Below are 20812 nucleotides of genomic sequence, written 5' to 3'. Positions count from 1 at the left end.
TGTTTCTGTTTGATTTCTGTTTTACTGATATATTTGATTGTGTTAGGTATTTCTATGCAACAGTAGGCATTTTTTTAAATATAAAAATGTTGTACCCCCGAAAAAAACAGGTGTAATATTACACCCCTACCTCCCAATAACAGCCACCTCTCTACAACGGCCACTTTCCTCTGTCCCCAAGGTGGCCGTTATGGAGAGGTTCCACTGTATATACATTAACTTCAATGCAAGGTCGTATTCGATGAACATGTCTGATTGGTTCTCATAGCGTTACGACATAAAATTCAAACTATAAAAACGATGACTAAGCAGACAGCAGAAGGTCAACTGACCAAAATGGTCCTGATTAACCTTGCCAGATTTAAGGCTATAAGAAGAGTTTGGTAATCAGTAGAGAATTTATGGTTAGCTTGGATCACAAATTGGTTAATTGTATACCGAGTTTTCCGTTCAAACGTCAGGAACCTGGCATGGGACTGAAAAAAAAAAACATTATTCATTTCTTTTACATCATCCTCTCAATTCTTTATTTCCATTTAGCGTACTACTACACAATCTCAACCAAGACAGGGAATAAATACCAGGCGAGTACGGACGGGAAGGTGTTTGTCCGTCTTACAGGTGATCGGGGGTCCACCGACAAGATACCGCTGACCTCCAATCTTCCCGCTGGAGCAAGACACTTCAAGACTGGACAGTAAGTAAATGTTCGGTTGCGACGTGAATTGAATTATCCACATTGCTTTAAGTTTTAGTCAACTTTTGTACAAAAGAAACGCTTATTATCAGAATACGTTATTTTTTTATGTCAGTTACAGCGCTATGCAACGTGCCGGGGCCATTTGAGAAAGCTTTTGACTAAATTCTGACTCTTTATGACAAGCGTTTTGACAACTTTTTGCTGGCTTCCATTTCATTCGGCCAATCAAACATGGGAACTGTCGAGGGCGGAGATGTTAATTTGTGACGTCAGTTGAATTGTCGAGTCACTTTTCACTCTCGTGGGAATTTCAACCTGCGAACGTTTAAAACTGGCGGCAATGTGTCGCAGTTTCATTGGCCTTTTGAAACGAAAAAAAGGCAAAAATTAATCAAAAACTTTCCTAGTAGCAACGGTGAGACGCGCAGCACTGTAACATGAAGGTAAATAGGCGCTAGCTAGATTATGACTATTATTTTGTGTTGCATTTTTTCAGGACCGACGCCTTCCGAGTAGCAGCTTCAGACATCGGTTTAATCACCAAAGTGTTTGTAGAGCTGTACAATACTGGTCAAACAAAGAAGTGGTTCTTAGAAAAGGTGACTCTTACACTCCAGATCTCACGCTGAGTGAGGCAGAGTATCATTTCGTATCAAGAAATGGTCTGTTGTTCCGGCTCAACATCTCACTTTGAGCAAAAGTGAATAGCCTTTTGTTCTTGGTAGCCCTGAGGGACTTCGTCCGAAGCCAAGCCAAAATCGACGCCGTCGTTCGGAAAACTTTCGGCACAACAATTAAGCTGCAGTTGAATGAACTCAATTTTAGTAAACAATTCTAGAACGGTGGAGTGTGATTCACAAAAAATACGTTGAGAGTAAAGAGAAAATTATTAAAGAGCGGAGAAACGCCACCCAAAGCATCGCGTCTGTAATTTTAGTTAGTGGGATATTTGTTCCCTAATTTCTTTCCGCTGGAAATCACTGTGGACATCAATTGGTCGGCGAAAAGATGCGCGAGCTTCGAAGCGCTGTTAAGAGCTATTAATCTCTGGCCGAATGCTCTACTGAAAGCAGTCTCTCCTCCTGCTTTTCAATCCGTGGGTCGAACGCGGGAACAGCGGGAGCGCGAGGCGAGCGGCTTTTGCCGCTCGATTATCGCGCTCGCTATTTTCGCGTTCATCCTACACTGATCTTGTGGGTTTTAGAGCAAAAGAGAGCCTGTTCGCAATCTAGCCAGATGCGAACTTCACTTTCACTCCCACGCATGGTGAGTTTACCAGGTTAGAGCAATTTTAAAGCAAGAACATGCCTTACTTGTCGGCAGCTTTTACTTTCACTTTTAAATACATGAGTACAACCGCCACCCCACCAGCCACCCCAACGCAACTATTTGCACCTACAGGATTATACCAGTACCATCTCCCCTCGGGAGAATTTGTCTTCCATTCAGTCTCTCTGATCGTTTAAATTTGTTGAGCCGGTTTTCTTGATACGTACTAGACTGTTAACACAGCCTTGACTGGCCGAACAACTCCAAAATGTTGACAAATGTTCAGTAGCTTTTATTTGAAAAGTGACACACTAGAAAGTCGTACACAGAATGGAAAGTTAAACCCACCTTGTACGGCAAAATAACATACCACTGCTCAGTAGTTTTTATTTGAGAGTTTCCTTGACAAAAGTTAGGAACGCCTTTTACACAAAATGAAAGTCCTGCCCGGTTCCTTTTCCGTTTTTTTACAAGGTTTCGTCGCTACACTGTTCTTTTGAGCCCATTATTTTGTTCATTATTTCTTTTCTTGTTTTTCAGATTTCTGTCAAGGATATGAAAGGAAAAATGTTCAACTTTCCTGTAAAGGACTGGATAGACGCAAAAGAGGGTGTCTTCGCACAAGCGGAATATGCTCTCTCTTCGAATGGCTTCCACGACGAGCCTATAAAACCTCCAGTTAAACCAAACCCATTTGGTCTAAGTGAGTAACAGAGCTCCATTCTCGTTCGAAATTCTTGTGAGGTTAAATGTAACACAATTTTCTTGCAACTGTAACGCAATCTTCTTGCGTTTGTCACAGAGTGTGTCACGCTTTTCTTCTCTTTTCTCAGGTGATTGTGCCGAGCAATGCCAACATGGTGGAACATGTGTACAGGGACAGTGTATTTGTCCTTTGAATTACGAGGGGGAACATTGTGAAAACGGTAAAAATTTAATTGTTCATTCGTTTGTCGTCTACCTCTCCTTGTATGTAAAGCGTACACGGGAACGTGCACTTTCAAAAACACAAGCAAAGTTAACCAATCACAACACACTTAACTAACGCAGTTGGCCGACCAAAAAAAAACATATGTTTTTTTGTTGTAAGTGAGGCTAAACATAATTGCAATGGGCGTTTCTTTCCTTCAAACGCAAAGCACATTTTACATATGATTCCTTTGTATGTTATATTGCTATTAGACAAGATGGCTATTTTAAACCAATTCCATCGTCTTAGCCCCGTCCACGGTAACCCCGAGGAATTTGAAAACGGAGGTTTCACTCTGAAAACGCATCAAATGTTTTCCGTGCACACTACACCGGAGGAATTTAAAAACGCAGCAATCACCGGTCATTTTGGAATTCTGTTTGAGTGAAACTCGGGCAGGGAAATCACGTGATCATCGTGACGTCATCGTTTTCGAAAAGCTACGTTTTCAAAGTCCTAAGCAGTAATGATATACTATTTGGCTAACCATTTTGTTTTCAACCTGTTCTCATTTTTCTTCTCTCTTTAGCTGTATGTTCCGTGTCCTGTTTTAACGGAGGTCAATGCTCTGATCCCGGCTTCAACAACTGCACTTGCCCAAAGGGTTATACAGGCTCATTATGTCAAGCACGTAAGTTTAGTTCCCCTTGTATCTGGCGAGGTCTAGTTTTCGTACTAGACAGCGGACAAGATGTAAGACAAATCTGGAAAACTGACATCTCGTGGAAAATAGATGAAACGGCAGCACAGATGATAATGACCAAACTACATTTGAAGCAATCATTTTTCCTTGTCCAATTTCTAATAACAGTAATGATATAACCTCATGCAGACTAGGAAGACACTTCAGTTTGCAGTGAAATAACTTTAGGAATACTGAACGGACCATTTATGACGATGAGGATCAATCAAAGTCTCAACCTTACAGGGTGGAAATCTCATCTCGATCCACGCCTTATTGCCGTATACCTTCGCCATTCATGCAGCTTACTTTTGAAAGTGGTCTTAAGCCTTGTCCAAAGGGAAAATGTTTGGCGATCAAACACGGTCAAACATTGTTTGGTGACCGGACAGGTTGATGTTGAACTGAGGGGTCAAACGGTATCAAAGATGTTTGAACGAGCAAAGTGTGTGGTCACCAAACAATGTTTGATCGTGTTTGATTCCCAAACATTTCCCGTTTGGACAGGGCTTTACGGTAAAACATATCTTCCCAGAACATATCATTCGCCATGAGGACAGCTAGGCGGTGCTTGGCAGTGGTAATTGGTTGCAGTAAATTCGCACTAATTGTTCATTTCTTTTCACAGCTATCTGTGATAACTACTGTGTCCACAATGGTGAATGTACTGAACCAGAGAGCTGTACTTGCCCTCCAGGGTACAGTGGCAAAAGATGCGAGATATGTAAGTTAATACTGGTTTTATGAACCCATACAACTTGAGTTTGTCATTACTACAGTCGCTACTGAATAGAACTCTAAAGAAATCGCTGTAATTCACGATTTTTCTCCTCCTATTTTATTTCCACGGACGGTGAACTAAAACATCTCAGAAATTGTGTGCGCCAAGGTACTTAAAAATATCACCACGTGTTCGAGCAGAGAGGTGTCGAGAATTCCCAAAAATAATCAGTGAAGGTATTGATGTATCACCGAGTTCTCCGTATGGATTTTAAAGAAAGTTAACGAGAATAAATATTTTGACTTGAACTGGAAAATGTCAGGTCTTTTCTTGCGGTCTGGTGTGTTGAAAAAAGGAAACATTACATGTTTATGTAATTTTGGTTGTGGATCCAATGCATAAGATTTTCATTACCTATTAGGTATTCAGCCTTCACCTAAGTTTACATTGTTTCTAATTTCACTTAGCTGCCTGTGTGCCAGACTGTCTAAATGGTGGAACTTGTAACAATGGTACTTGTCAATGCGCTCTTGGCTACTCAGGCCCAACTTGTAGAATTGGTAAGTCATTTATAAGAACACATCTTTTGTTTGCACTCAAAGTGAAGACTGTCACAATGTATATTGTATTATTAGGGAACTCATAAAAAGTTCATTAAAGTATTCTTCGAAGAACTTGTGTTTTTCCTGAAAGAATCAGGAAGGTTCCATTGGTAATCAACCAAGGGAAAGAAAATTTGAACAATAATGACTATTACTCCGTAATACTCAATTTGTGTTATTCCTGGAAAAAGTACGGCTATATTGCTGTAAAGAACTCTCATTTTCGATGTTTCTAGCTATGGAGGTCAAGTTGCCTTTATATCTCAAAGCACACTCCATTTTAGACAGCACAACAGAATGACACGTTATTTTAGGCGAAAAAGACAAAATTGAGAACCTCATTTCAGACCCGGTCAGCTTAAAAACCATATCCTTGAGCACGGCCCCTCCCTCCCCTCCCTCCCCTCCCTCCCCTCCCTCCCCTCCCTCCCCTCCCCCCCCTCCCCCCATCCCTTGGATGAAACTCTTGCTAACCCAGTGGCCTTTTTTCAGGGAGCCTGTGCGCACTTCCCCCAGATAATGGCCCGTGTTTAGGGGACCTACAAGATGCTCTGACTCCAGCCAAGAAAACTAGCCTGACACAGGCTTGTGTTAATTATTTATCGGACATACAGAGCAGTTGCTCGGTGAAAAACAGTTCATCGAGCTTTGCGGAATGTGAAAACATTTGTGGTAGGTTGTTTAACATGCACATGATTTGTTAGGTTACGACATGTTTAAATCACATGAGCAGGTTGCGCATTTGTTTTGACTAACAGGCCTGTTCCCATTCCCATGCACATTCCCCGTGATTGTTCGTTATTATCATTCAGTTTAACACAATTTTTGATCGAAAACATGTGATGCTTCAGTTGTCTTTCGTTGGGCTAAGCTGAGCTGAGCATATAAGAGATGAACAACAGCAGACCTTTATTTGAACGAACACACACTAGGATTTTTTACACAAAATTAAATGTTACAACCACCATGTACAGCATACTTATATATTGAACAGTTCCGCATAAAAGCATTGCTCAGTTGCTTTCAATTGAATGGGCATTCATTTTGTTCAGTTTGTTTACTTTTTTGTTTTGTTTTGTTTTATTTTTTTCCTTGTTTTTTTTTTTATTATTTTAATATGTTTGGTTTGTTTGAATGTATGAGCTGACGAGTAGTTTTTATGCTTGCAACCTTTTTCCGGTAATTTTTCTGTTAGACTGCATTTCTTCTTCCTTCCCATTGGAGGATAATACGCGTCTCTCCCGCGCGTTCTGCAAACGCGCTTGACCTGCAATTCGTGGGTGCACTACAACACGCGTACGCCCTGCAACTCGCGTGTGCTCTACAACACGCGTGCACCCTGTAACTCTTGGGCGCCCAACATCTCGCGCGCTCCCGTAACTCGCGTCCTATATTTATATGCTTTGCGCTTAAAAGCCGGGCTAAGCTTCGTTGAACCTGCTAGAGAAAAATACACACCTGCTGGTATAATTCACTGGGTTATTTTGAAACGCAACCCGCACAGCAGGCGGAGTAGGTAACCTACGTGTCAGTTATGGGCTTGATTCACTCTGTGGGTTTGAATAAAAACAACCAAAATATTTCAAGTTATAAAAAATAACATTGTCAGTTTTCCATGTGTTACGTGCCCGGGTTTCCATGCTGTGTCTCACGACTTTGTATGTTTCTTGTATGTTCATGCCCCATCTCACGGCTCTACAGCAAACGGAAACCAGTGCGTGATGTTTTCAGGACCCAAAGTAGTCTTGGATCCAGTGGGAAAAAGAGCAATGAAGCCAGATATATTTATTAATTTTAACAAGTACACGAAGAGGTTGAGAATCTACACCGTGTCGATTGCGCCAGGATAACCTCAATTCCTACTCCCGGTCCACCTTCGTATTTTACGACTGTTTTATTGCATGGCAGACTTCCTGGCTCAAAGTTAAATTTGCCGGTTATACGCATGTTTCGTGACTACATGAGGTCCTTGACTATCATTTTATCCAAGACGCTTATCGGACTAATCCTGCATTTGACGTGAAGGGTTGTGAATTTGATATTACTATGGATTAAAACACTATATTCTTTGTCTGTGGTCAGCATTATAATCTACCTTCCATGTCATCACGAAAAGAAAGAATTGTCTTTGCGGAAAACGTGCGATGTCTCATGATTTTTAGTAAAAATACAAGGTCGTCATTTTAAATTAAAACCAAGTTGGTCGATCACGTTCTGCCTTGATCTCGCGTTTTATATATTTAAACAGATGTTCAAGCAAAATTTAAAAGTTCAAAATTTAATCATGGTATGTTTACATTCGTTTATAACCAGTTTTTTCTGTACGTTTTGCCTAAGAGTTATTCTTGTAAGCAATTGCCTACGTGTGGTCAAAACGCAATGTTGGAATTAAGACCGCCGGCAATATTGTATATTATCTTGGTATATTAGCATAGGAATATATCATCTGAAACATTGAGAGCTTGAAACATAGATAAATATAATGTCTTCTTCTTTGTTTTTTTCGTTTATTGATGAGATATGCCTTTTGAAATGGGTTTGTTGAGTAGATCAGTTTTGGAGTTTGATCGTTATATTTTTTATTATTATTATTTCTGCTCGTCCCGTGGACATGATAACATTCCAAAGCTAATTTCGTTTTGTGTGAGTGCATGAATGGTGTGCTTATGTTAGTGGTTTGTTTCTTTGGCAGTTCAATATTCAGAGAAACGTTACGTTTTTAATGACAATTGTACCATATTTTTACCTTCGTCCGAAATTTAATTGTACTTTCCCAACAAGGTCGCATCAATGTAGTTCTCACCTTGTAAGATTTACCTGCTTTTCCTTTCTATTTTGTTTGTACCTACGTAAAAACAGAACGCCCTCTAAAATATGTTAAGTGTGGAGCGCGGGGAAGTCCTTCATGTACATTCTTCAAATCACTGCGCGTTACCGGCAAGGACATTAAATTAATTTGGCATGTATGATGTTTTATTGAGTAGAGTATTTTACGCAAAACATCCTAGGGTAGAAAATATCAAAATGTGAGACACTTGTTAGTAACTGTGGATGTTGCATGGAATTAAATTCGTTATTGATGTATTTTATTGAGCAGACACGATCTTAGGCAAAACATCGTCCAGTAGGAAATATCAAGTACCAAAACATGAAGGAAACCAGCGTGGACTTCGACCCTCGCTCTTGGCAAATGAACACCATGAACTGAACACTTCAGAACCAATATTGCCTTGAGCAAAAGATCTTGACAAGAAAACAAAACGCCCTCGCCGTCACATAACTTTCTTAAGTATGAATGCCATTTTATTGGCGTTCCTTCTTGTACGTGAAAGGCAGAAATGAGTATTCCTTTACGTCAGGAAACCACATAACAACAATATTTTACGATAACGGTCTTACCAAGTGTACATCTACCACAATGGGATATTCGAAATTTTGGTGTGATGTCTATCAGATATTGCTATGAATGTATATTTTGCGATGCTTCCAACTGAATCTTGTCATTTTAGAAGGACTTCAACAAGCTTCTGAGGAATGTATTTGTTTTCTTGACAACAGAAAGGAGTAAATGAAGTACCTTTGACGCGGATCTTTGGCTCCGTCCACACAACGCCGGAGAAATTTAAAAACGCAACAATCGTCGGTCATTTTGAATTTGTTTTTGAGGAAACCTTAGTTAGGGAAATCGCATGATTATCGTGATGCCATCGCTTTCGAAAAGCTCCGTTTTCAAAATGTTTACCGTCCACACGGAAACGAAAAGCCGCCGTTTTCAAATTCCTGCGGTTTGAAGAGCGATAATACATTGTTCGTGGCTAGTCTTACGCAGCTCGTTTCGTCCCGGCCAAGGGACTCATCAGAGACCTTTCTGCTTGGCAAACTCGTTGGGCATCGCGCCCAAAGTCCCGTTCGCTAACAAAATGATCACAGAGCGTTTTGAAGAACGTTTTCGAAAAGCTCCGTTTTCATGACGGATTAATGTGGACGGTAGGACCAACCGTAGAAAAAAGAGCTGCGTTTTCAAATTTCTCCGGCGTAGTGTTGACGCTGTCTTTATCGCGCTGCAGATGGGCAAATGCTAAAATCAGTTTAATTTGTGCTTGTGTTTTAGTAGTGTATTTCCCACTCTCGTAACATTTTCGAGACTGAGCCGAGAAACATTTGTTCTCTATTACTACTCTGTACATACACTGAGAAAGTTGGGAAACATCGTGAAGTTGTTCACCATTTTTAACTTTTTTTTTTTTTTTTCAACATTGTATTTGGTTTTCATTTTTTTGGAAAAAGAGCAACCAAAAGACAAAACCCTTAGTCAAGGTCTTCACCAGGTGTTCTAGTTCTAAACGTGATGTTGTCACCGTAAAAAGACATCTCAGGACGACCAGTTTGTTGAATTCGTCTTTGTAAACCAGCTGAGTCAAAACCATATCGATCAAAAGTCCTGTTGAGCACGTGAGAGCCATGCTGGGCGAGAAAACGTGCGATATGCCACGACCTGAATACAAATAATCGCGGAGAAAGAACACAAAGACAAGGTCATATTTAAACTTATAATGTGGCATTGTGGTCACGTCTGTTTTTACATTACACTGGCATTAACTGTTCTTAACATTTTTGAGGTGAAAAGTAAATGTTCAAGGTAGATGCACAGGTCCTTGAAATGCTTGTTTCGGGCGTAAGCGATCGCCTTCAATATATTTAAATACCCCAGAGTTCAAAGTTAGACATAACAATACGAACTACTGGGCTTTTCTTTGTGTCTGAAGCACGTACTCACCGAAACAAAAAAGTAAATCGGTCAATAAATATCATGTGTATGTTAATAAGTCGCAGTTAAAAAGCAGTGTACCTGATTTTGTGCTCCTCTGTGTGAAATTTTTCTCCTTACTTTTCAGTTCGTTGTTATTTTCTTATTGCTCTTTTCCTGTGTCGTAAAATACATGTACAACGTGATGTTTGAGTAAGTCTTAACAAAGGATAAAGTGTCTCTCGAATAATTAGTATTCCGCCGGTGTCTTTCGGAAGTGTTTGTTTGCACAATCTTATAAATATTGTTCCTTTGTTTCTTATTCCATATACGCCTTAGTTGAAGTTACTGCAAATGATTTATAGCGTATTTCGGATAGTCTGCTACTTTATATTACATAGCTCAAATTTGATTTTCTGAGTTCTAATGTTACTTTATTGCGAGAGGAACATGTTTTTGTCTAGAAGGTCCTAGAAGTGGAAGTCCTAATTATTCGCAAACTGATTTGCATTTGGGAGTAACTTTACCTGACGTCTGTTCAAATCGCTGACGTTTCTTTCTTTCAGTTCAAGTACCTTGCGTAATATACTGTATTCACCCTTCAAACAATGTCAATGCATGTATTGAAATTGCTAAGGACTGTGTTCTATTCAATTTCGTTTGAGGAAATTTATCACGCTAGGAAGGATTTTTCGTCTGCTTGCGTTGACATCTGTGTGTAAATGTAATACTTTTCATTTCGCGACACTCGTGACTGATCAGTAAAAATAGTTCATCACCCATTCGAGTATAAAGGACGTCCAGAATTCCAAAATTACTCATTAGTTCGAAAGTAAAAAATTCCACTATGTTTATATATTTTATACGGTATCGGGGGTATTTCAGTAATGTTGAGAACTGTACAGATTGACAATTAGCCACGTAAGACTTTTATGACTGACAATGAACATTAGTATTCGCTGGTCATTTGCTTATTTTGGAGCGACAGTTTATATTATAATTTGTGGTGACTGACGCAATATTTCACCTTGGGAAAGCGAAAATTTCCAAATCAAATGTGAAATGAAATTCGTCATTCATTTTTTTAAATGCAATTTTAAAGTCATTTCATAAATTATAAACTGTAACTGCATGCGAGATTGGTGATTCGGCTGATCTGTACAAGCAGAAGAGATTCTGTTTCTCAGGGGGGGGGGGGGTGACAACGTTGAAAAGGGGTGCTAGGGAGCAGATCAGATACGTCAAACAGCTGGAAACCAAAGAAAGTTTCAATAGTTCTTTCGAAAGTTAACTTTCGATAATTCAATACATTTGATAACGAGCTCGAGCTCGATCTCGACTTTCCTTTCTTTAATACCTGGTTGTATCACTTCGCCTACGCCAAACACTGTCTACTTGTTTCCCATTTAACAACCGTGCCGTATCTCACGAGCGCACCGCACGTTCTTGCTGTAATCAATGAACCATGAGGTAACTCATACCCATTTACACAAGACTATATCTCTCGGATGTACACAGCGCTAATCTCTGGTCAATACATGGTATGTAATCATCTTATGTGAGCATCTTTCCAAGACGTACGGAAGTCGCTCTTTTTTAGAGCCGGAACACGATAAACAAATTCACGATCTTATGCCCGGACTTTTCAAGATTAACTTTCAATAAACCGGAATAAACCGCCCGCGATGTACGTTATAGCACTTTACTCTTCATAGCAGACCACTCTTGACTGACATATTTGGATCAAATATTGCGAAATTAATCTGATCCACTCCTTCTTGTTAATTAATTAACTCAACTGCGTACATTTCCCGCTCATAATAAATGATTAATGCAGTTGTCTAGACTGCTCTCAAACGGGGTTAGCCCACAGCTGGCTTCTCCCGACTTAAAATGAACAGTTCTTCCAAATAAAATTTGTGAACAGCAATGATAAGTGTGCCTTGAATAATTCCTCATTCCTCGGCGAAGCCCAGTCGGTAGTAAAGACAGTTAGCCCTCGTAATAAAGGCTCCTCCACGCTCATTTATATTATTTATTCTCGCACAGCATTAAAACCTCTACTGTTTATGGTTCTTTCACAATAGAGTTCTTAAAGATGCGAATGCAGGTCAATACTATTATAGTTCTCGCCATACTTCTAGTTCCATAACTGTTGTATTTATGTTCAGTTCAGTCTCAGTATAGGTTACTATTAAAAAAGAAAAAAAAAACGAACTGTTTTCATTTAATGTTCAAAGTTTGCGAATGAATCCTTAGTGTGTGACTAATTTGAAGCTTCTGTTTTTTGCCCTTATATGTTTAAATCGAATTTGTGATATAAGGTCCATGGTGGGGGTTGAACGGTACGGTGGTAAACGGCGCTGAGGGAAGAATATTAGAGTTGGTCGTCTAACGCATGTTTTCTCTGCACAGGTGGCGGTGCTCCCATCTGCTCGAGTGTTTGGAAAAGTGATAAATGTGGGACAGAAGTTTTAAAGTATTATTTCAACCCTAGCACTAACATGTGCGAGGCGTTTAAATACTACAGCTGCCTCGGTAACGACAACAAGTTTGATAGCATACAACTCTGCCAGGATGCTTGTGTTGCTCCAAGTAAGTAACTGAACAGCTACAGGAATTTTTTCTTTTTTTAATGCAGTTTAACTTTCTTTACGTTTGCGGCGTTAAGATGCTGTTGTAAAGGAAGTGAACATTGATCAGAGATTTTTCTTAGACGCGCTCAATCAGTTGTTTAGTAAGGAACTAGTATTACCGACAACGACGTGCGCTTAGAAATTCATGCAAAGTTTTCTCGCTTCCGTTCCAGCATTCTGGACTCACTAGATCTTACTTTCGTCCAGGCATTCTGGAATGTTCAGTGTATTTTCAATAGACTATATTTACAGGGTAACACAGAACTTTTTTAATAACACAAACCGTAGGAACGTGCGAGTGTTGTGAGTGATATAATTCGCTTGCGTTGGAGAGGAGAACGCAGGTACAGTACTCTGCCTGCGATTGTATTCTCCTCTCGCAGGCTGCGTGGAACAGAGCTGTGACGGCTGTATTCGCAACAAGTGTGGTGATGATTGTTTTTCCTATTGCCAGCATCGTGGTCTAACCATGTTGTCGTCGTTTTTCAGATGCAAGACGGAAGCGTGAAGATTCCAACAAAACCCATGCGTCCAGGACGAATGGCCATTATAAAACGATAGTTCAGAGATTACACGGCATTGCAAGACAGTCTGCGAGATGAGAAACGAACTGTACATTAGAAGAGTGAGATACATACAAGTCTTAGAATGGATGACAGCAAATTCTTTCTTGACAGCAGCATTGCCAGACTCTATCCATAAGAATGTTAGTTTGCTTCTCAGTTAAGGGTGCTTTCAAACCGCACTGGCGAATGACTTTCCATGATTACAATTAATTCGTGGTGCAAGTGTTATTCCGCGAACTCGAAACGGTGTGAGTTTCATTCCAGTAAAGAAATGTTACCTTCATTCATTATAGTCTACCCCATACTCGATTCATTTGATTTCACAGCGAAAATATATGATTATCCACCTTTGCACCGATCACATTTTTCTCAGAGTAATGAACTTGAAAAGGAAAAGCATAGCACAGATTTTAAGGTCAGTTAGCAACTGTCACCCGTACAGCTTACTTTTCAATCAATCCTCGTGTTTTCCGATGTTATACGAAACAATCGTCGCTCTTTTAAAGACTAGCCGTAAGCTTACAATATGCGTATGCGTGTATTATTGAACAGGCCGTTCTCTTGGTGTTTTGTTCCTCAAATAAGTTATCTTATCTTGAATTAAAGATCGGCGTGGGAGTTATTTTGATTTTGGAAAGAAAAATAGAAGATTTTTAGTATTGTATGTATCGCTGAGTTGCGTCGAACTCGCTTTTGTACATTTAAGTTTAGCCCTTCAAGTCCAAACCTTTACACCTAAGTTCTTCTTACCGACACTCATACATGTGTATGATATAGCCAAGGAGAATTTAGCGTTACACGAAGACTTGCCTGTTATGACTCGCCAGCCTAATCCAATTTGGCACAGAACGGTGAAACTGTGGACTGAAAGGGTTAAAAAAAAAAAAGGAATCTTAAAACAGAAAAGTTAGTAGAGCACTGAAAAAGTGAAAAAATGTTTTGAATTTTACTTAATATGGTCCTCCTCTCGTTACGTTTGAGTGTAGCTTTGTAGTCTGTGTTATTGTCAGTTTTATATAGAGTAAAGCCGGTCACCTGGAATACTAAATAAATAAAACCTCATTTCAGATTTAACTGCTTGCCCCTCAAGTCCTTGTTTGCAGTCCTTTTCGTGCGGCAAACCATGTCATATTAGGAGTTTCTTCTCGTTTCATAGCCTGTATACATCCGTCCCCTCCCCTCAAAAAAAATTCTTGAACTACCCTGTGAATGGGCCACAGCTTAGCGGCAGATACCTCCCTGGAAACACGAATTTGGTCCTCTCGAGTCTCCTGAATTTGCATTCCTGTTGTAACTGGGAACATGATCTGTACCAACCGAAATACTAGCCCTTGTGCCATCCACGATAACACGATAGAGACACCATACAGTTCTACTCAATAGATCAATTCCTGGTCTCATTTAATAGTTCCATACTATACTCTGTAATCTAAGAACGTACATAAGAGTATTTTTTGGCCAAAAGTGCAAAGAAAAATTGGAATATCTTGCCTGAGCATGAAAAATATACTGATTTTCGTAAAGTGTATAAACGATTCATAACGGACTCAGACACATCTTCCCTACTAAATGTAATAGCTGAATACCAAGAGACTCGAACAATATTTTTTTTTTTCCCTACTCTAACAGCTTCACTCTGTTAAGGATGGCTTTCATCTAAGCCTTCTGTCTCGGCTCCCTAAGATTGGCACCTGTATGTTCTGAACATACAGGAACGTAGGAACTGGAAACGTGCTGTCTGTCTCTGATCGTGTCGCTAATCTCAACTTCCCCGCTCTTAAAATGACTGGGTAAGAAAGAATATTTATATCTCTAATCTGGAATTACTTTTGGCCTTCTAAATATGGAAAAAGCACCATGAACCTAATCGATGGAATTGTGAAACAGTTTGACACCCTTATCTGGACACACACTGTGAGCTTTCCAGGACTTTCCAAACAACCCGGAAACCGTAGACATTTCACCCCGTGATTTTACTGCAGACGTTTTTCTGATTCCAGCACATTTCATAGTTCCCTCTCAAATTTATTCTATTGACCTTCATTTTCGTTGTTTGTTTGTTGGTTGGTTGGTTAGTTTGTTGGTTTGTTTATTGGTTTGTTTGTTTGTTTGTTTGTTTGTTTGTTTGTTTGTTTGTTTTTTCCTAAGAAAAATCAGAAATAAAGACAGCGCCAGGTAAACATGAGCCACCAAACTATTTGTGCTAAAATTTGCATTTAGACTAAAATTAAAAATTAAACAAACAAAGCAGCCCCAGCCGCTACAAGTATAAAAGCCTATGATAACGTTCAGCCGCCAATTTGTCTTCAGGAGAGTTGGTGAGTTGTATTAAGTTACCTCCGGTACCGGCGGTCGTTGAAATTGTATTAAAAGGCTCCGTAAGGCCCTCACGTGTGCTTGTGAGGGCTGAGTGAAATTCATGCTTTTACGCCTGAGAGACACAACAATCTACAACCACGCGGAAAGTAATTTGCATGAGTCAAGTACACACTCCTTAGTTGTAAGACTCACGTGTGTTTGCAAGGGTCAACTGAAATTCATGCTTTTACGCCTGAGAAACACAACAAGCTCCAACCACGTGGAAAAGCAATTTACATAAGTCAATTACATACTCCTCAGTTGTAACGCTCACGCGTGCTCGAGCGGAATGAGTAAAATTCACGTTTTTACGCCTGAGAAACACACAGACAAAAACCACCTGACAAAATAAATCTACATAACTCCAGTACACTATCTGCTACTTTGTAAATAAACAAGGTGCACTCTTTTGTAGTAAGTCTTTTTCTGGCAGGTTTGTTTTATCACAGTACTGGAATATATTTACAACCTTTTCCTGCAAAGTAGGTAAGTCCAGCAGCGTACAAAAATAAACCGTTTGCTTTATTTACCTTTAAAAGCTGGTCATTGTTATTTCGATGCATTTGCATTCATGTACGAACACGGCTGTCAGACCATCGTTTTTTGGCAAAAAATTTCTCATGTTAGTAAAGGTAGGACCTCTTAAAACCTTAGTATACGACGAATAACGTTGCAAATTAAGACATGACGTCGCTGGATGTAGGCCAGTTGCGAAACTTGCTAACTCCAGCATGTTCCTGGAATATAAATAACGCTGGTTTACCGGCGCTGGATTTGCCAGTGCTGTCTCAAAGGAGGTGTCATGATGACCGAATATTTTGAGATCTATATATTCTTGGTAACAAAAACTCATGACCCATAAGCTCCAGACAAAAACTATTCCCACCAAATCATTGTGATTTTATGTGCATGGGGCATTCAGTCAGTGAGTTCACTTTGGATTATTTTTAAATCTGCCGCACCATCCCTTGAGTGAGATAATATTTTTTTATTATTATTTTCATATTTTTAGCGTGCTTAATCGGCTGAATAGCAACTTTAGCCTCAGCTTCCACGCGTAAATGAAGTTTTGAACGATATGCAAGGTGAGTCAAATGTAGATTTTCTGAGATTACCTTCCACTCTGACTAACCCAAGCTGTCTGATCTGACGTCTGGCAGCTTTCGTGCCGTGCTCGAGTCCATCTAGTTTTTTTGTTAAGCTCACTAAACCATCAGTTCTATATTTCTACTGAAAGAGTAAACTTGCCTACGATCAGTACTACAAAAGCTTCTGATCATTGGAAAATAAATTTAAAGTAACTTGATGAACTATTACATCGCTTGCAACAATAGTCAAGATCGAGAAACTCGCGACTCAGCCGATGAAAGTGATCGATCACATGATTTTCACTAGCGACGTAAGCAGGCAGTCAGAAGTGTATTTGTTCTGGGGGGAAAACGTGTTTGATGAAACAACATACACTAGCTCACGCAAATTTTTTTTTTTTTTTTTTTTCATTGTATCATTATTATTATTTTGTTTTTTTTCATTTCTTTACGATCACGCTCGCACATAGGTTTGTTTGTTTTGCAGCTAATATACGAAAACGGAACATCTTTAATTTCATGTTGGTCCAACGAAACTTGCCTCGTTGGATTCCGTGTTTCCTCTCTCTCGGGTAAAAGGGAAGTTAGACTCGTGAAACCATTATTTGTGTTTCCTTGTACTTAGCTTGTGGGTCGGCGTTTCGTTTTCGCCCGACACAAACGCCTTGCAGTCTTCACTCACATCAACATCACCCTAATTCATAACCTGACATCATTCGCTCGGCCACCGTGAAAAAGACTTACTCCTGATCGCAGATTAAAAACATATTACGATCACTTCCATGACTGATTCGCGAGCTAGCTTCTCTCTCGGCAAAATACTTCGACACCATGGCCTTGTCATTGCATACCAGTACACAAGATAATAACCATTGTATTTCCTTTGTTGAGGAATCATTTGTGAACAATAATGTTTTGTCTGGTATTTTGTATCGCTTTTTGTGTACCGGTATTTCAGGACAGAACCGACACCGCTCGAAAAATATCTTTGGTTCGGTTGCAACAAGGTAATTTCGTATGTGCGATTATTAAAACCTTGTTTCTTGAACTGATCAACTCGCTGAGTAATCCGAAAGTTAAAGAATTAATGGCTTTGTTCGCTCTCACTTCAGATTCCGGATGTTTAACTGAGTCAAGAGATTTGTATTCATTCAGCTCCTTGTTCTAACAAAGATAAACTTCTTTGTGAATAGGATTTGTTTAAACCAGCCAAAGATTCAACTTAACAAAAAAAAATCAGCCAACGCCTTTACTTTTTAGCAAGTACTAACGACTGCTCGAAATAATCTCGACCGCCGTCACACTCCGAGCCCCGAACTTTCGAGAAAAGATCTCCGCTGTTGTTATGCAAATAGCCTTTTTCGCTCGAGCGGTTTGTTTTCCCAGTACAGACCAAATGATATTCTCTAGAGAATTGTTCTTTTATGCATCTAAAAATTATTTATTCATATGCACACGACTATTTGAAAATTTGAAAGGAAGAATTCTCAAGAGTATGCATCGCATGGCCTGAAATGGGGCAACAAACCGCCCAGTCGAAAAAGTATGGGACTCCCCATACAAAAATGACAACAAATTGAAAACGTTTTATCCTTACAGCGGTTAAAGTGCGGGAATCAAACAGAAAAAAAATAAATAATAATAATAATAATAATAATAATAATAATAATAATAATAATAATAATAAAACGACAAAAAGCTACTTGATTAGTATGAGACTGGGTATTTAGTATCGTAAAACACCTTATAAGCGTGTATATTTCTTGAGATATCGGTACGTGTCTTGACAAGAAAGCTTGCTTCAGTGGGTGTGCTTGTGGACAAGTAAATAGCGCTGCATGCATTATAATCAAGAACAAGAGAACACTAAAACTTTGTTACGGGGTATTAAAGAAAAATCACTGAACGAAGTTAAAATTTTCTACTGAAGCACTTCTCCTGGAAGTTTTCTTTCACAAGCGGAAGAAAGTAGATGTTTCGCTTGAAGATGTATAGCTTGGAGACGTGTTGTTCCGACGTTCAATTATTTACAAAAGAAAGCAGTTTTTCTTCGCTAAAAAGCGCGGGTAATTACAATTACATGGATTATTTGATAACAGAGTATTTATTTTCGTGTTTTCTCTCAAAAATTGTTCGTATTGCTCTGCAATGTACACCTAGAAAAAGTGTTTACACTGTAATAAAGCTGTCTACCCGTCTTTTTTTTTTTTTTTTTTTTTTTTTAATAAAATGACTGAAAATTCACTTGTCTTTTTGCTTTTTATTTTCGCGAGGGTTAAACTTGCACTTCGTTGCAGATGCGAAAAAATAAATCGCTGGAAAATATAGGAAAATGTAAATAACGTATGACTCAAATTCTCGCAAAATTTTGAACGGTCTGCTCGATTGCCTCTTGAACTAAAAGCTATTAAGAATTCTTCAATCGGAGAGTGTTTTAGGTTGAAGCACAGGGTTCGCTGCCATCAATGAATTAATATCGTTTGGAAGTTGACGCTCTCAAAAATTGTCACGATCTTCAAACAAGTTGTAAATTAACTTTATTTTCCGTGCTGGACGTGCCAAAAGATGAAAAGAAAACGTTCCGGCAATCAGGTTTATTGATCATTCATGAATCCCGTGACCGCGTGTTTCCAATGTGAAGCGTGGGTGCACGTACATTCGAGGGGATTCCTATCAACTCAATTTTGTTTTCATTTCCTCTTAAAGGATCGTCGACTATTTTTGATGCTTTTTTTTAACATTTTGAAATTAAAATTGAAATTTTCTGCGTGATTTTCGTAGCGTACGTGCTTCCAGAGTTTGTCACTTTGATTTTTAACTATGATTCAATATGGAAAATAGGTGTTTTTAGAGTTGATTGTTTTTCTTTTGAAATAAAAACTTGATGGTAATTGGCAAAACTGGACAGCAATTCTCGCGTTATTAATTTATCGGCGATATTGATTTAGCAGCGTTAATTATTTCAAGAGACTCTGGATGGCTTTAAGCGTTTGAGAATTTAATTTTGTTTTTGTTTTTGTTTTTTATCTCATTTGATCTAAATCTTGACGTTTTTATCCAACTTTCGATACTGAAATATAATCTTGGAAAGTCTTGTATAAAGAGCTTATGGGCTATTATCCTACTGTGCGAAAACCTGTGAAAACTGCCACATTCAATTAAAAATGCTTTTAGAAGGTTTTTATTTACAACCCCAGTAACTTTTGAGCACCGAAAGTACGTGACCCCACAAATTTATAATTTTAATTTTCCGGACCCCTACCGGAAAGTATTTTTGGCGCCAAACGTTATAAATGATAAACAAATTTCTCTAAATCTTTCACAAGTCAGGCAGGAGATTTGCATTGAGCCTGCTTCTGACATCTCAGCTATGCTGGTTGCCCATATTCTCTGTGGTTGAATTACATGTTTCCTTATTTCATAAATCAGCGATTTAGCTGAAGCACTCAAAGGCTCACTCATATCCTGAAGCCCTGACAGACGATAAAAAAAGTCACCTTCAAAAAACCATTTACATGATTTCCGTTCCCATTTATTGTTAGCAGTTTGCTCAATTTCCGGAGTTTTTTACATGCGGGGCTTTGTTTAAGAAACAATCCTGTACTGTGCACTTTCTTTCAACTTTCTACTGGTGCTGGGTTTTTTCTGAGCTTCATAAAGTGAAGGTTTATCTCAGTCGTTCCTAAGCAGGATAACTTGCTCAGCTGAATATTAATCAGTCTTCCCCACGAGATAACCTCATGGAAGGGTGCAGTTTCATGTTTCTAATTCAGTCCTAGTTGGGTCACAGGTCACCACACTTTCGTGTGGTTTCTCACTTGTTCAATTGTGAATTTTTAAGCTTCATTCTACTATTGCTAGCTTTCTGTCAGTACAGGAAAAATTCAGTACTCTTGAAAGTTTGATATTTTTGTTTGCGGCAAGTGTCGTCGATGCTCTCGCCGGGTTTCGAGATCCTAGGAATGCCATCCGTTGAAACATTTTTGACTTGATTTGTTTACATTAGCACGCGACCGGCGCGCTTGTTTTTATCTGAGATGCCGTGCGACATTCACCTTTACGAGATTTTGGACGCTTCAAATAATCCCGAAAACCAAAAAATTGAAAGCTGTAACCTTTCCGAACTTCATTTAGTCGCGCTTGTAAAAAGTTAATTTGGAGAGCTCGCAATTTAGCAATTTGGGCTGTGACTCGATGCTAACGAAGCAGGATGACGTCGACGTGACCTGTCAAGATCTGTCAAAGTGTCAATCTAAGACAATAGAAAGCTGACCGCTTTCACAAACGAATGTTAAGACGTGTTTGATATTCACCGCATAAACCGCATGACAGCTATTGCTCGTCAACACTATTTTAAAATGTACTTGTGTGACAAATTTACTGAGCCAGCTCAGGCATGTTTTTGCCAAATTTGCATCTTCATGTTCTGCGTATTGTCCGAACAGAAATTAATCTAATAGGAGAAAAATGGGC

The 20812-nt window shown here is 39.2% G+C and overlaps 1 protein-coding gene and 1 long non-coding RNA gene across 2 annotated transcripts in view; one reads left to right on the top strand and one right to left on the bottom strand.

Annotated features, from left to right (window-relative positions):
* The window catches only part of LOC110054891 (uncharacterized), a 67047-nt gene extending 53080 nt beyond the window's left edge, over positions 1 to 13967 (top strand). Inside the window, exons 69-78 of the mRNA XM_089298807.1 lie at positions 541 to 697; positions 1197 to 1299; positions 2510 to 2672; positions 2803 to 2895; positions 3469 to 3570; positions 4250 to 4345; positions 4810 to 4902; positions 5437 to 5616; positions 12107 to 12286; positions 12817 to 13967. Coding sequence (XP_089154933.1) covers positions 541 to 697; positions 1197 to 1299; positions 2510 to 2672; positions 2803 to 2895; positions 3469 to 3570; positions 4250 to 4345; positions 4810 to 4902; positions 5437 to 5616; positions 12107 to 12286; positions 12817 to 12929 — 1280 coding nt within the window. The 3' untranslated portion in view covers positions 12930 to 13967. The remainder of the gene's footprint in view (positions 1 to 540; positions 698 to 1196; positions 1300 to 2509; positions 2673 to 2802; positions 2896 to 3468; positions 3571 to 4249; positions 4346 to 4809; positions 4903 to 5436; positions 5617 to 12106; positions 12287 to 12816) is intronic.
* On the bottom strand, positions 9172 to 10405 carry LOC110054841 (uncharacterized). Its single transcript, XR_002297257.2, has 2 exons — positions 9794 to 10405; positions 9172 to 9439 (listed from the first exon to the last, which is right to left on the bottom strand). It is a non-coding gene; the product is annotated as an uncharacterized LOC110054841 (long non-coding RNA).
* Positions 13968 to 20812: the final 6845 nt, after the last annotated feature.

This window comes from Orbicella faveolata, unplaced genomic scaffold, assembly GCF_042242905.1.
Source record: "Orbicella faveolata isolate gen_17 unplaced genomic scaffold, um_ofav_v1 contig_3, whole genome shotgun sequence".
Taxonomy (NCBI): Eukaryota; Metazoa; Cnidaria; class Anthozoa; order Scleractinia; family Merulinidae; genus Orbicella; species Orbicella faveolata.
This window is presented reverse-complemented; position numbering and strand designations above follow the sequence as displayed.